General features: G+C 47.1%; 1 protein-coding gene across 4 annotated transcripts in view; it reads right to left on the bottom strand.

Moving 5' to 3' along the window:
* The window catches only part of KANK1 (KN motif and ankyrin repeat domains 1), a 105,367-nt gene that overhangs the window by 20,772 nt on the left and 71,056 nt on the right, over positions 1-13,539 (bottom strand). For 2 of the 4 annotated variants that reach the window (XM_069777041.1, XM_069777044.1), the window contains one exon: positions 4,583-7,237. In XM_069777041.1, the coding sequence (XP_069633142.1) occupies positions 4,583-7,237 (2,655 nt within the window). Of the gene's footprint in view, positions 1-4,582; positions 7,238-8,177; positions 8,383-13,539 lie in introns of those variants that run through there. The other 2 variants (XM_069777042.1, XM_069777040.1) reach the window with 2 other exon arrangements.

Genomic DNA, 13,539 nt, shown 5'->3' with positions numbered 1-13,539 from the left:
GCAGAAATGAGGAGATAGAGCAGCTTTCAGATTCAAACACTCCATGTAGCACTGCCGCAGAATGAAAACAGAGAATACTCTAATGATAACAATGATAATAGTAGTAAGCTTGTGCTAACGCATGACCAGGGAAGGTATGTCAAACTTCTTTAAAGACGTTTATGGAATTTCACTTGAATAATGTCTTTATAGGACAATTACTGGCCAGGTCTCTGCTTCTCTTCTGATATAATTGGATGGGTAATTAAAACAGGAAAAAACCCCACTTAACGCCTCAGCTCCTAAGGTAGAGGTCACTACCATTTTCGAACAACAGAGGCATTTAAGCTTTCTATGTTGTCACAACTAGCAGGTCAATAGATACCACCTGCCATACGAAAAATGCAGAGGTGGCACTGTATTCTTTGAGATGCCGGCCAGACACATGTGAATAAACAGTAGTCATCTGGCACACAGATGGGACCATCTGCATGAGCGTTTTGCATCATGCACTACCTTCCAGGGAATATGAAAAATACTTCACATATGTCAGTCACCCTCTCTCCGGCAGAGAGATGGATGGATCACCTTTGTTACACAAACAAGCAGATCTGTACAGAAACTTAAGATGGTGATTAAGGCACACATCTGTGGCAGAGCTGAAGCAGAGGGCTTCATTTCACTTGCCTAGACATAGACAACCAGGGAGAGCTGTAGCAGCCCACAGCTTTGCAGAGTCCACCAACATGCCTGCACCTCGAACAGCATCGGCTCCTGAACCTCAGGCAAGCCTCAAGTCTTCAACTGCACCAGTGTGGTCCATGCTTCCAGGACAGAGGCTACTAAGCCATCAAGCTACACACTCTTTGAAGGAAAAGGCTACAAACTTTGTCAAAAAGAAGAGCTGTAAAGAGAAAACAGCTTTTTCCAATTCCTTGCTGGTTTTGCATTACAAATGATGACACAGAGAGACAGCCATGGCCACAATACCTCATTAGTCCTACCCACCAGCTTTGGACAACCAGGGGCTTCTCGCACCACCATCATTCCTTCTGCCCTTCCATCGTCCCTCAGCCTGCCTCCCCAGCTCTGGGTGAAAGCTAGAGTTGAAAACTTTGAAAGATCCTTCCACCAGATGGCACATCACGTTTTCCTAACCCCCAAGACTTTCCTCCACCACTTGCTTCCCCCTTCCTTTCACTCCCTCAAGTCTTAAATCAAGAGGTTGCCTCCTTCCTCGCCATGATTAATATAATGCTTCCACTGGGGTGCTCTGTCAGGATTGCTCAAAAAAGTGACTGTAAAACTGGTAGTCCAAAGATCACTGAGGCAGAATAACCATGCATTTTCAGGTCAAATATGCTCAGGTAATTTTTCAGGGCAACAGCAGAGCAGTTGTTTTTAAACACCACCACCCTTGCGAATGTCTTGCCTGAGAAAGACATCCATCTACAAGACTTGTGAAACGTCTGTCTTATTAAAACCCCTACAAGCGACATTAGGCCCCTGGCTGATATTTTGGAAAACACGTCACAGGCGCACTCAGATCTGACTTGCTGAAACTTCTCAGAAATTCTGTGACAATAAACAAAGAACCTGAAAGCGCTGTCTGGTCTAAGAATAAGGATCAGCTGGCGTCTAGGTTTGTCATCCACATCCATATGATCCAGCTGGACACACAGACAGGGTGCCAATGCTGGCTAACAGGACTTCAGGGAGTGGAAATCGGCTTGTCTGGCCAGCGGGTCTGATTTCCCTGACGTCACTAGGGCTTCTGAGAGATAGTGCATATGTAAATAGGAGTTGCTTAGTTACGGAAGTGAAGGTGTTTATTTTGCAACAAGCAATATATTAATTGCTAATGATGTGGTTCAGAGATCATCTCAGAGGTCCGCTTGGCTTGCGCCTAAGGATGCCAGCTGCAGCGCCAGCCCACGTCCCGCTGGGCAGGCTCCAGCAATCACGCCGGTGGCTCCAGCGCCCGACACACGCTGCGCCAGGGGCTGCGAGACGGCAGACACCCCTGCAGCACAGCCCCGTCTCCCAGCACTAGCAGGGACAGCTATCCGTAAAGCTGAGAATTTGACTGATGTGCTGCCACCTCAGGAATCGGAAGCAGTACGGACCACTAACCCTTTAACAAGGCAAACTGGTACCCAAATCACACACCTCAAAGCCAGCGCAGGTGCTCTTGCCCTAAAAGGACCTAGCCTCTAAGAGGCGCTTCCTAAGGATGCTCTTTGAATAAAATATTAAAGATGACACTACTGCTGCTAATCTGAAGCCAGACACTTCTGCATCTATTTTCAGCTTGTTTTTCTAAGAAATTGAGGCTTGCGAGGTCATGCTTCTTTCAGTAACTTAAACCCGATCGCTCATTCTAACCAAACCAGACTAAAGACTCAGTGCTCTGAAAGATTTCTGTATTTATACAAGCTTTAGAGATGCCAGGCCTCATGAAAGGGGTGCTGGTTGAGTTCACACACGACACCTGAAAAGCTACATCCGAGAGACCTAAATGTCAGGAAAAACTTACTAAGAGCTCACAAGCTATCATGAGATACTGATGCATGGGGAAAAAAAAAAAAAGCTTTCTTAGTTCCAGGGCTTACCGAATTATTTAAGTTAGTGCTTCATTCAGCAAAAATCCTTCTACAGAAAAAAGTAACTAACACATGAGCTGTAAAACCACAGGAACAGGCAGCAGGACCAGCAGATTAATGTAGTAAAGACAATATTTTCAAAATTAATAGAAAGAAAAAGGGAAACATTTCAGGCTTATGGCCTCCTTCCCACTCCAATTCTCCATGGGTCTGAACTGTTATAGCCCAGAGCTTGATTTATGCACGCAGTCTTGGCACGTAGTTCTCACCAAAGACTAAAAATAAAGTGGTTTTACACTCAGCATCCACAGCTAAAGATAATGGCATTACAACTTAAAGTAAAATTATTCCTGAATAATTTTATCAAGAATGTGAAATCTGAATCTGAGTAAGAACATCTTTAGTAAAATATGATCCATTGCTCCACCTGTGTCTAAATACTTTCAAGTCTCTAGACTACACATTTGATACTGTGTAGTAAAAGCAGGGAAAGGAATTGAGGATTTACAGCTAGTAAAAATTCTGGTTCACTGTTTTTAAGGACACTTCTGGTGTCTACTAGATACTCTTATTATTATAGTATCATAACTTGTAAGAAGCCCAAAATATAAAGTGCACACCAGAAAGATAGTAATATTGCATATATAGTATCATATTGCATGTATGCAGACAGGATATCATACATTTTCTTTACCGCTACATAAATGTTGCTTATTGCTTTACTACTGGAAGCTAAAATTTTTACTTCCGCTCATTTAATGGATGGTTCCATTTAGCACATGAACATTGAAAAGAATCAGATTTACCAAGCTGCCTTTTAACCAAAATAGGTAAATTTTAAGACAGTAAATAAGCGGCAAGAGCTTTATATAGCAGTGCATTAGCCAATAATGCTATGTTGACATTAAATGGTATTTACTCAGGATTTTTCTTCCAATTCAGCACCCACTTTACAGATGAATTTGCACAAGTTTTTCCCATTTCCTTAACCTCTCGTTTCAGTCACTGTATGGCAGGACCAAGAAGACGGTATCAAACAGTCACTGCTAGGCATTACATATCGGTTTCCAGTAAGCCAACATTTAAATTTAATAGTAATGTGGTTGGATTCACCAATAAGGTATTAGAAAAAAAAGTCTAAGTTTTAAAATAGACTACCAGACATCAAAAAATAATAACAAAAAAGTAAGCAACTTTACCCCAGGGAATAAAGAAATCCCTCAAATTAATTGTATAGATTTTAAAGTTAATAAATAAAATGCAAGGACTATTTAAATCTCAATTCTTGCCTTTACTGAGTGTCACCAAAACCTCCAGCAGTAATTACAGCTTATGCCTTTCAAACATGAGGTTGTAATTAGGGATTAGGACAAACAGTTACTGGAACAGAGAAGATGCAAGATGTGGTTTCTGTGAAGCGTTCTGGAGTTGCCTACTAAAAAGCAATCAGCCCTGCTGATTCCCCTGGGGGAAAGCACCCCACAGCTCTCTGGCTGAGAGGCACAGGGAACAAAGGCAATGGAAGAAACACTACAAAACCCAGGGAAACGTCGGTGGAAACAAGTCAGTTCGATACACACGCTGAATGTGACTTTCACCTCTATCAAATCTGACACCGTAGTTTTTAAAAACTGCATGCCAAGTTTAAAGGAAGGACAAAATTCCAAACCCACAGGCATTAATCTCGAATAGTGTTAAAGCTATAAAACAGTGCCAACACCTTGTACGGCAGTATACCTCTCTTGCATGGTCAGAGCCATCGTCGTCAGGCCCTTCAGAGTCTGCTGGACTGGGAGAGAGAAAACCACCTCTGGTTCTTCAGTTAGAAGCAGTGGGCTGGAGAGAACACCCAATGGGCACGTCTAGCAACAACATTACGTTCTGCGTTTCATCGGGGAGGATTACACACTTGCGTCCAGACTAAGCAAGAGCCTAGCCGGGGACTGACCTGTGGCTCTGGCAAGGAGCGGACCGAACGTGCACCTGGATGCTGGGCTTACCTGACGTGGTGCTTCTCTCCATGCACTGCTTCTGAAGGTCCAGGCTCCGCAGCTCCTCTGTGCTGGCGTATTTCATGACGGAGTTGATGGAGGTGAGGGTGCTTATGAGCTGTGAATTGAGAGATCCAATCTGGGAGTGGGGCTCCCCAAAGGCTTCTGCCAATTCACTGTAATTTTCAGCAAGCAGCATCTGCTGTTCCTGCAGCAGCTTCTGCACGCGCTCAATGTAGTGATCCAAGCCCGTCCTCAGCTCAGGTGGAGGCAGAGGGCTTTCCAACAGACCACTCACCGGCTCGCACACAGACTCTCCACCAACACCGATGCTCCTGGTACCAGCTGGCACAACTAGCAATGGAGGGGGTCCACAGGCAATGCTCCTCATTTTAAGACCAACCAGGTAGTTCTCATGAACGTTTATCTGCCCAACACCACAGTCTTTGGTTTTTACTGCAGAGGGCTTTTCAAAGCCAGGGTGGCTGGAGAGCAAGGTGCCCACTCCAACCGAACGCGTTTTAGCAGATGCGTGTATGTCCTTCACCCGGCCATCTCCCACTGCCACGCTCCGCGTCTCCACACTCTCCGTGTTGGTCTGTTTATCGCAGCTGCTCAGAGCGGTGTTTGTCCCGCAGTCCGCCAGGGAGGCCATCTCTGTGCCGGTGCACTGGCTCACCATCTCCAAAGCGGTGCTGGTTTGCCGGCTAGCCGTAGAGGGCACGGCCATCACTGTCGCCTCTGCCCTAGGCACAGCCTCTGTGGCCGTTTCACGGGACACACACTCCTTGGGGGTGCAAACCATCACATCCACCGAGCAATCCCCGCAGCCCACAGACCTCACCGCTCCGACCGCCCGCGCCGTCTGGCAGGGGCTCGGCACGCCTGCTGGCTCCTCCGTGTTGATGCCCGTCTCACAGACGCTTGTCTCTGCGCCCACCGCCTTATTGCGCAGCTCAACGGACCTCCCTGTGCCCTGGTCTCGCACCTCTGCCCTCTCCCTCACCAGCCACTGGCTCATCAACAGCTCGGGGCCCGCAGCCACGCTCCGCACGGCAGGTCTGCAGGAGGTGCCGATGCTGCTTGTCTGCAGGTGGTTTCCCACTGACGAATCGGCAATGTCCACGTGGTCTCCCACCATTTGGTCTCTCGTTTGTATGACGGCCTCCACCATCCTGCTGATGACACGGGGCTGAGCCATCACAGCTTTATCCAGTTTTTTCCTAGACCCAGCTGCCTGCAGCTCCTGTTTTAATTTGGTCATTTCCCTGTCATGGGTCGTTTCCTTTAACTGAACCTCTAGTCTGTAAATCTTCTCCTTAAGGGCTTCAATGGTCTGCTGCTGAAGCTCTATCTCTTTCTCGACCTCTGTAGACAAGCCAAGCATGGCTTCCGTCACCCCGACCCCAGACTCTCTCATTTCTTTCTCTGTCCCCACAGCTACTTCTTTGTGTTGCCTCACCGATCTGTTGTATATAACCACATCGTTCATGTTCTCATCAGCACCTACAGCAACAGATCGGGCTTCTTTTGTCAGGCTTTCTCTGTTCACCCGAAGGTTTGCTGGACTTTCATAGTTGCTATCCTGGATTTTTTTCTCCAGGGCTTGCATCTCAGCAGTCAGCTGCCTGAACTCCTCTATCCTCTGAGAGCTCTGCTCCACGCTCTCCACCTCTTCCTCACAATCTATGTACAGTTCTCCACCTCTTCTCACCTGAGACATGTGTTCCCACTGCTCTGCATTTCCCGCACTGTAGGATCGCTTTCTGAAACCGTATGTGTCATTTTGAGTCGCTTTCCTCTGGTTTTTGAGTTCGGCCATCATGTGCCTCTTCTCTTCCTGCAAGACTGAAATTTTGACCTGCAGCACAGGAATGGTCTTGACTTGCTCCTCAAGCTCCTTGAGACGCTTGAGGGCAACTGCCATTTGCTCCCTGATGTGCTGCAGATGCACTGGGCTCACGTTGGTGACCGGCGTGGATATACCCGAGCTCATGGGGCTGTGACGGATGGAGCTGCCCAAGGAGGAGCTGAAGCAGGCGCCATAGTCCCCGTTCCCCTGATACCCGTTCTGTAGCTGCTGAGACATGTGACTGTACCCACTGGATCCCACAAAAGAGGGGAGGGAGCTCGTGGAGCCCATGCCTCCAAAGCTGGAAAGCCGGGGCCTGCGGACATCTCCAGGTGTGACCTGCATCATCCTCTCCTGCTCGAGTCGCCTCCGCGTTTCCATGAGGGTTTTTGTTACATGGAGGTTGTGCCGAGGAGGCTGGGGGGAGGGAGGAGGAAGCTGCTTACCCTCAGGGACGGTTAAATAAGAAGGAGATGCTTCAAAGGTAACTGAGGGTCTCACAGCAATGGATGAGGTCACTTGACTCCTCGCTGCCAAACAAGACTGCTTGTTCTCATCACTGTTCGACGAAGAGAGAGACTCCGTGGAGGTCCAGCCGCCGCACTGGCCACCAGAGTTCTTGGTACCCGCCGAGGCTGGTACGGCTTTCCTCTTCTTTCGGATGTTTAGTTTCTTAATGGTATTGCCCTTTTGTATATCATCCACGTACTTCAGAAAATCCAAGTCCAGCTGGTAGCCGTAAGGTGTTTCCACAAAATAGGGGTCTTTCCGTTCTTTTTCATCTTCTCCATTTATAGTAACTTCTTCTTTTTCTGGAAAAGAAGAAACAAAATCAGCATTGGAAAAGAAACTATGCCTCAGTAAACTACGCGCTGAAACACAAGCACAGAAAGACGGCTGCTCACAGCACACTGGAGGCAGAAACTGCTGCAGCAGCTCAGCGAGCAGACCAGCTTTCCGCTGACTGACCCTTAACACTAAATCCCGATTAACTTTTAAAAAGTTAATCAGTAGGTTTTCAAACGCTGAGAAGTGCATACCCACATAAATGTGTACACATGCATACACACAGATAGCGTCTGTTAACAAAGGGGCACAGAAGTGGCACAGCTAGTAGCTCAAAGCTGTCCTTCCCCGAATCCCTCCAGTCTTCCCGCGTCACACCAGGCTTTCACACACGCTATGCTGTCACGTAAAGACCACACGGTTACAACATACCGCACAAATCATCCGGAGACCAACTTCTCTAGCGGGTGCCTTTGAGCAGGCGAGGGGAACTCTGACCCCACTCCTTATGCAACCGATGCCATTAGACTTTACGCAGATCTGCTCCTGTTTTATGGCTTCGGGAACTGCTGCCGCAAGAGCAGCAATACCAGTTTGCTCTCACCTCAGCTCACATCGCTTCCATCAGCGCCTCTGCCTCTTTCATTTTAAACTGCACAAATACCCCAGCACCCAGACGGGCAGCGCGACCCCCTTCTAGCAGGGTCCCAAATCCCACTGCTGAGGGAGACTGTCGCCTCGCACGTGAGGAAAGCCTGTGTGCCCTCCAGACACAGGACTCGCCTGTCCCCAAAGCAATCTAAATAAAACTTCACCAGATCCGCTGGGCTTCCTTGGGCTGAGTACTTATACGCAGCGCTGCTATACAACCTGCTCCTCCCGTCCCACTTGGGGGGAGAGAAAAGGGAAAAACAACTGTTGCGAGTTACGAGCTGGAGGAATAATAAAAGCCAGCTTTCTGGTTACCTGAATTAGCCACATGCCTCTGCCCCCACACTGCAAATTTTCCAGCCACGTATGGCTGCCGCAGCTTCATGTGTCACACGCCGAAGCCCTGCCTCCCTCCCGGCTTTCTCCTTCTTCACTCCATAAGGCAGGAAGAGCCGCCCGCACCCGCGAACACCGGCCCCGCCGCCCAGCTCCGCAGCGCCCGCCCTCCGCCCGCGACGGGACGGGGACGGGGACGGGGACGGGGACCTGCGGGGCCGGGGCCCTGCCCGCTCCCCCCGCCCGCCGGCCGACCCCCGCCGCCGGGCCCGCCCCGCCCGCCGAGCGCAGCAGGCGGCTACCGTGGCTGGAAGCGAAGGTTTGCTCGCTCCGTTTCGTTTTTAAAAGGCGAGGTTTGGAAGCCGCGTCCTCTTAAAGGAATATAAGCCGGGGCGGGGGGGGGGGAGATAAATTCTCGACTTACTGCAACTACAGGAAGTGACTTAATGTTGTACTGAAAAGGTTTGGGAGAAGGGGGGGGAAGCTCCTGTTTTTCCAGTTTCCTTGGCATGCTTGAAAAAAAGCTTTGTCTACAGACAGTGTAACTGCTTTCATGGCGATCCTTTACGCTTTTGGCTACCACAGGGCACCCCGAACAGTAGATGCTGCTCAGGGAAAACCTGCCTTCCCCGGCACGGGAAAGGAGTAGGATGGAGAGAGACGGAGAGAGACGCGGGCAGGCACGAGTGAGAGCCACAGCGTGGGGCTGACCTGAGCGCCTTGGTATCTCCGTCCTGCAGTCTGGACAGACTGGTCGGCAGACACAAACAACCCCCCCGACCGCATGTTTCTGCTGAAAGACCAGAGTCTCAGTATGCTGTGGTATTTACTTAGAGATGCACCCAAAATAGCCATCTAAATACCAGAGTGGAAGCAAAAATACATGCATACGCGCACAATTTAAGCACATAAGCACACACAGCTCCTTCCAGCAGGACTGTCTCAATGTCAGGCTGGGAAAAAGTCTCCAGGACTCCCACTGACAGGGAGAGAATGAGACAGGGCATACTCTCCAAATTACTCCTCTTCCTCCCCAATTTCAGTGCTCCGTTCCCAGATTCTCACCCTGGCTCCCTTTCCTGCAGACAGACAGCTCTCCTTTCCACACCCCATAGCTCCTCACCCTAGGATGGTTACCCTTCCTTCCCGCCCACACCCTGGGTTCGCCCCCACTCTCACACTGGCCATCACCCCCGGTAGTCTTCTGGTCTCTTTCTGTCTTCTTCCCACACTTCGGAGTTGTCACCCATTTTCTCTACTTACATCCATTTGCTTGCTCCACCAGTTCTAACCCAAAATCTGGTTAAACTCTCACCCCTCATCCCAGGCTTGGTTCTAGTCACTTCACCCAGCCCATGTAAATTCAAGCTCTGTCAATTTTACCTGTTCTTCCATTTTTCCCAGTTCCTTTCCTCTGCTTGTCTTGGTCCTTGTCTTCCTACCCAGCAACATCTCCGATTCTCCCATCACTACACCAGTGAAGTCAGGCAGCTCCTCTAAGCTGTCCTTGGGCACAATGTCTAAATGTTGGATGGGGAGGGAGGACCAGACTCTTTGGAAGTCCCAGGACTTAAGAATTAATGCATCTTTGGAAAAATATTCATAATACCTCTAAAAAGACATGCAAATCTCATGTTAAGTCATGAGAGCCAAACTGGAATCTCAGATACATTTTTTCTTCTTCATGGAATGGTATTAAGATTGCTCAAGAGAAACCTATAAAAAATAAATAATAATAAAAAAAATAATCAAACTGACACTGAATCTCTCACTGAACTGCTCCACAACACCTACAGGCAGCTCAGTGTCTTCACAGTGAAATCCCTTTGGTCCTCAGCCTAAGCTAGCAGCACTACCAGGCCACAGCTCATATCTGCTGCTCCACAAGCATGAGACTGTGTGTGGAGCTGACTGCCTATTTCTTCTCCTTAAAATAACACAGTGAGCACTCCAACAATACAATCCCAGTATTATGAGTTGATCTCTGGAGATGTTTCTTGATATGTTAAAACAAATGACAATCAGGCATGCATCTATCACTAACAACACAACACTGATGCAGCATGCAGGAGCTGCACCAATCCTTTGTGCATTTTGCTGCCTCAGAGAAAGGGCCAACATGGGTCTGCCTGTTAAGCATGGAACAAAGCAAAATGGATAGCTGTTTTCAAGCAATAAAAATGATTTTGTTGGTTTGAAAAGAAAAAAAAAAGTAATAAGAAGGAAATGAATAAACACCTGGTAAGAGTGTAGCCCTTCTTCCTTTCAGCCCCTTAGGTCCTGGATGAACCATGGATGCCCATAGTTCTAGCTTTGGTGGGTGAGTACGACGCGCTCCACAAGCAGGTACCTCAGATTAACCTCAGAGGAAGCTGTATCTATTTGCCCTTCAGCCAGATAGACGAGTCTTCATGCCCAGAGACCTCAAGTGAGCAAAAGATTCCTACCCCATTCACCCCAAGACACACAGAAGTAGTGCAGCAAATACCAGGCAGTACAAACGCTCTTGTTAGGTGTGTTGTCTCATCCTTGGCCGGCTGATCATAGGCACAGATAAAATTAGAAGAACTATTCCCCAGTCTATATAGTAGCTGAGGCAAATATTAATCACATCACTGTGTTACACTGAAACAGTATGTGCGGATGCACAAACACATACACTTTTGTCTGCGAAAATGCTGCAGACACTCCTGTTTTCCTCTGGAATGTTTTTAAATGCAATGAGACACAAACACATCATGCTTTTAGGCCAGTACATGTGAAGTAAAACACTCTGTGAAGCACAGAGGCCTCATTGTGGTACTGTCGTTATTAATGCATTTCTCCAGAAGTATGCAAAGACTTCATTTCCCTCTCCCTGCTGCAGGACAACCACGGGCAGGACCCAAGCAGCATTTAAAAAATGCACTCTTCAATTCTCGCCTCCTGCACTGCTGGGACTGGCTCTGCCCAAACATTCCAGTCTTGCCAACTTCTATTAAATTATATCCTATCCAATGCACTACACAAGAACATCAGTATATTAAAATATTGAGTCAGCCCTACCCAAGTCCACACTAATCATGTCTGCTCCCAGACCAGGAGAACTGGAAAAAAATAGAACATTTAGTTGACGTGCTTCAAGACTTCTGAGGGAGAGAAAAGCAGTGAAAATGTGGGCAGACATACAGTTTTGGTTCTGCAAGCTTGGAAAACTTTACTGTAGAGCTGCCTTGGAGGGTCCAGGAAAAGCAAAGAGAGGCAACTGAAGATGTACTTCTGAAGCTAAAAGTCTAAGGTGCCTTGAAAAATACAGACATCACATCTAAAGCCTTTTCTTACCATCTGGTTATGATATCTGCTCTGAGGCATTTTTATCTTGGATCTGACTGCTATTAAAGAAGTCTTTTCCATTGAAATAATGTTATGAATAACAGAGTCTCCTTCCAGAATTATGGCATAAGACAATTCACAAAGAATGCTGCAGAGGAAAAATACAGAGGCAACAGCTGGCATAAACAGAGTCAAATCAGTATTTTTATATGCTCAACTTCAGTTTGAAAGGTTACCTGAGGCAGGAAAAGAGGGGATTAAAAAAACAGTTCTGACTTTTTGATTCTTTACTGCAAGAGAGAAGAAATTGCTGCTTTTTCCCTTCTCCTCGCACCCCCAATACTACTTTTGTTCTTTTCTCTATCTGTTCTTTGGCATATATAAATGAGTGTCAGCCTCACCTTCTGAAAAGAACCAGAACACATGAGGCTGAGCTCGTGTTTAAAAAGAAAAAGCAGAATGGAATAATTAACAATTTTTCTTTCATTCTTCTTTTCAGGTCTTGGGATTTGAATGTAAGTTAACAAAAACCCAACAAAACCACTTGGAAAATAGACCTTAGCCTTGCAGCACACTCATTTAATCAGCCTGCTTTTGGCTAGCAATCTACAGAAGATGCCATGAAATTACTAAATCTCCAACAATTCAGCCTAGCTCTCCAGTATTTTCAAAGGTGCGGGGAAAAAAGCCCAAAACCCAAACAACCTGTCAGATTTTTATTTTATTCCAAGAACTGAGAGGGGAACACTTATAGAAAGTTGTTTCTGTACTTTGCCAGACACAGCAGGAGCATTGAGTGTTTTATTTTTCCCTTTGCAGTTAAAGCATGCAGCGGTAGCATGAAGCACAGTGCAGGTGTGGAGGACAGACTGCGTCATTTGGCTGCTCTTCTCCCAAAAGGAAGAGAGCCACTGCAGCACAGCACAGTCAGGCCACGCAGCTGCCCGTGATGATGCTCCGGTGCTGGCCTCAGCCACCCCTGCTGCAGTGCCAGGCTGGAGTGCCGCGATGACCCAGCTCAGCTTAGCTTGTGCAAGCCATGGCACGATTGCCCAGCACGCTACACTATAGTGTAGACGTGGCTGGTGATTACACCTTCGTCTCTTTTTCTGCTATGGAAAAACAACCAATAAATACCACCTTGTAAGAATGGTAATCTGTTTTGCTATTACTCAGCTACCGCTATGCCTGGAGCAAACGGGATTTAACTCCTGATGCACCTGAGGCTGTCAGGTATGGGGTACTATAGTCCAAACCAAAACGCCCCAGCCAGAGCGGGATGACAGACCCCGCTACCAACCCCGCAGTTACAGATGCAGAGGATTCTCCTGTTACAGAGGAATTAAATTTACTGCACATTTTACTAAAGAAATAAATCTCCAGTGTAAAATGTTTGCTACAAATTTAATCTCAAAGAAAAATAAGGAGCAGAAAAATGGTAAAATATTTTATAAGGTTTTTAGATTACTTTTTAAAATTTATGTGTCAATAGCCCAACTGGGGAGCTGACTTTTAAATCTGACATCTAAGCACTCAGTGCTCTGGGTTGGGGGTTGTAATCAAAAAATGGGGGATAGCGGCTTCCCTAATAATAATAACAGAGAAGGGCTGAAGCTACAACACTGTGTAATAAACAGGTTTTTATTTCAAGATGTAGAAGCTCCAGCTCAGGTATTTGTAGTGGTAAGCCTCACAGAAGTAAATTAAGGACACCACCTTAAGTCAATGAACACAAGCAGCAGCAATGTTGAAGAAAGATGGTTCAGACTGCTGCTGTGTTTTGGCTGCACTGTGAACGCAAACACTAGGACACTGGGCTACAATGCCACATTTACCACACAACATTGGTAAAAGAAGGCATTTTAAGAATGGATCTGCTGTCTTGATCCCATGCTCTTTCCAGAAGTAGGACCATTACAACAATAGAAGAAAAACTCAAAACAATCACAGCCACAATGCAAATGCCAGTAAAAGCATCAAAAGTCTTTCTGTGGACTTAACTGGGCTTTTCCATTGACTTTATCAACCC

The sequence above is a fragment of the Haliaeetus albicilla genome, chromosome Z, assembly GCF_947461875.1.
Source record: "Haliaeetus albicilla chromosome Z, bHalAlb1.1, whole genome shotgun sequence".
In the NCBI taxonomy this organism is placed as follows: domain Eukaryota; kingdom Metazoa; phylum Chordata; class Aves; order Accipitriformes; family Accipitridae; genus Haliaeetus; species Haliaeetus albicilla.
Note: the sequence above shows the minus strand (reverse complement) of the source record. Positions and strands in the feature narration are given on the sequence as shown.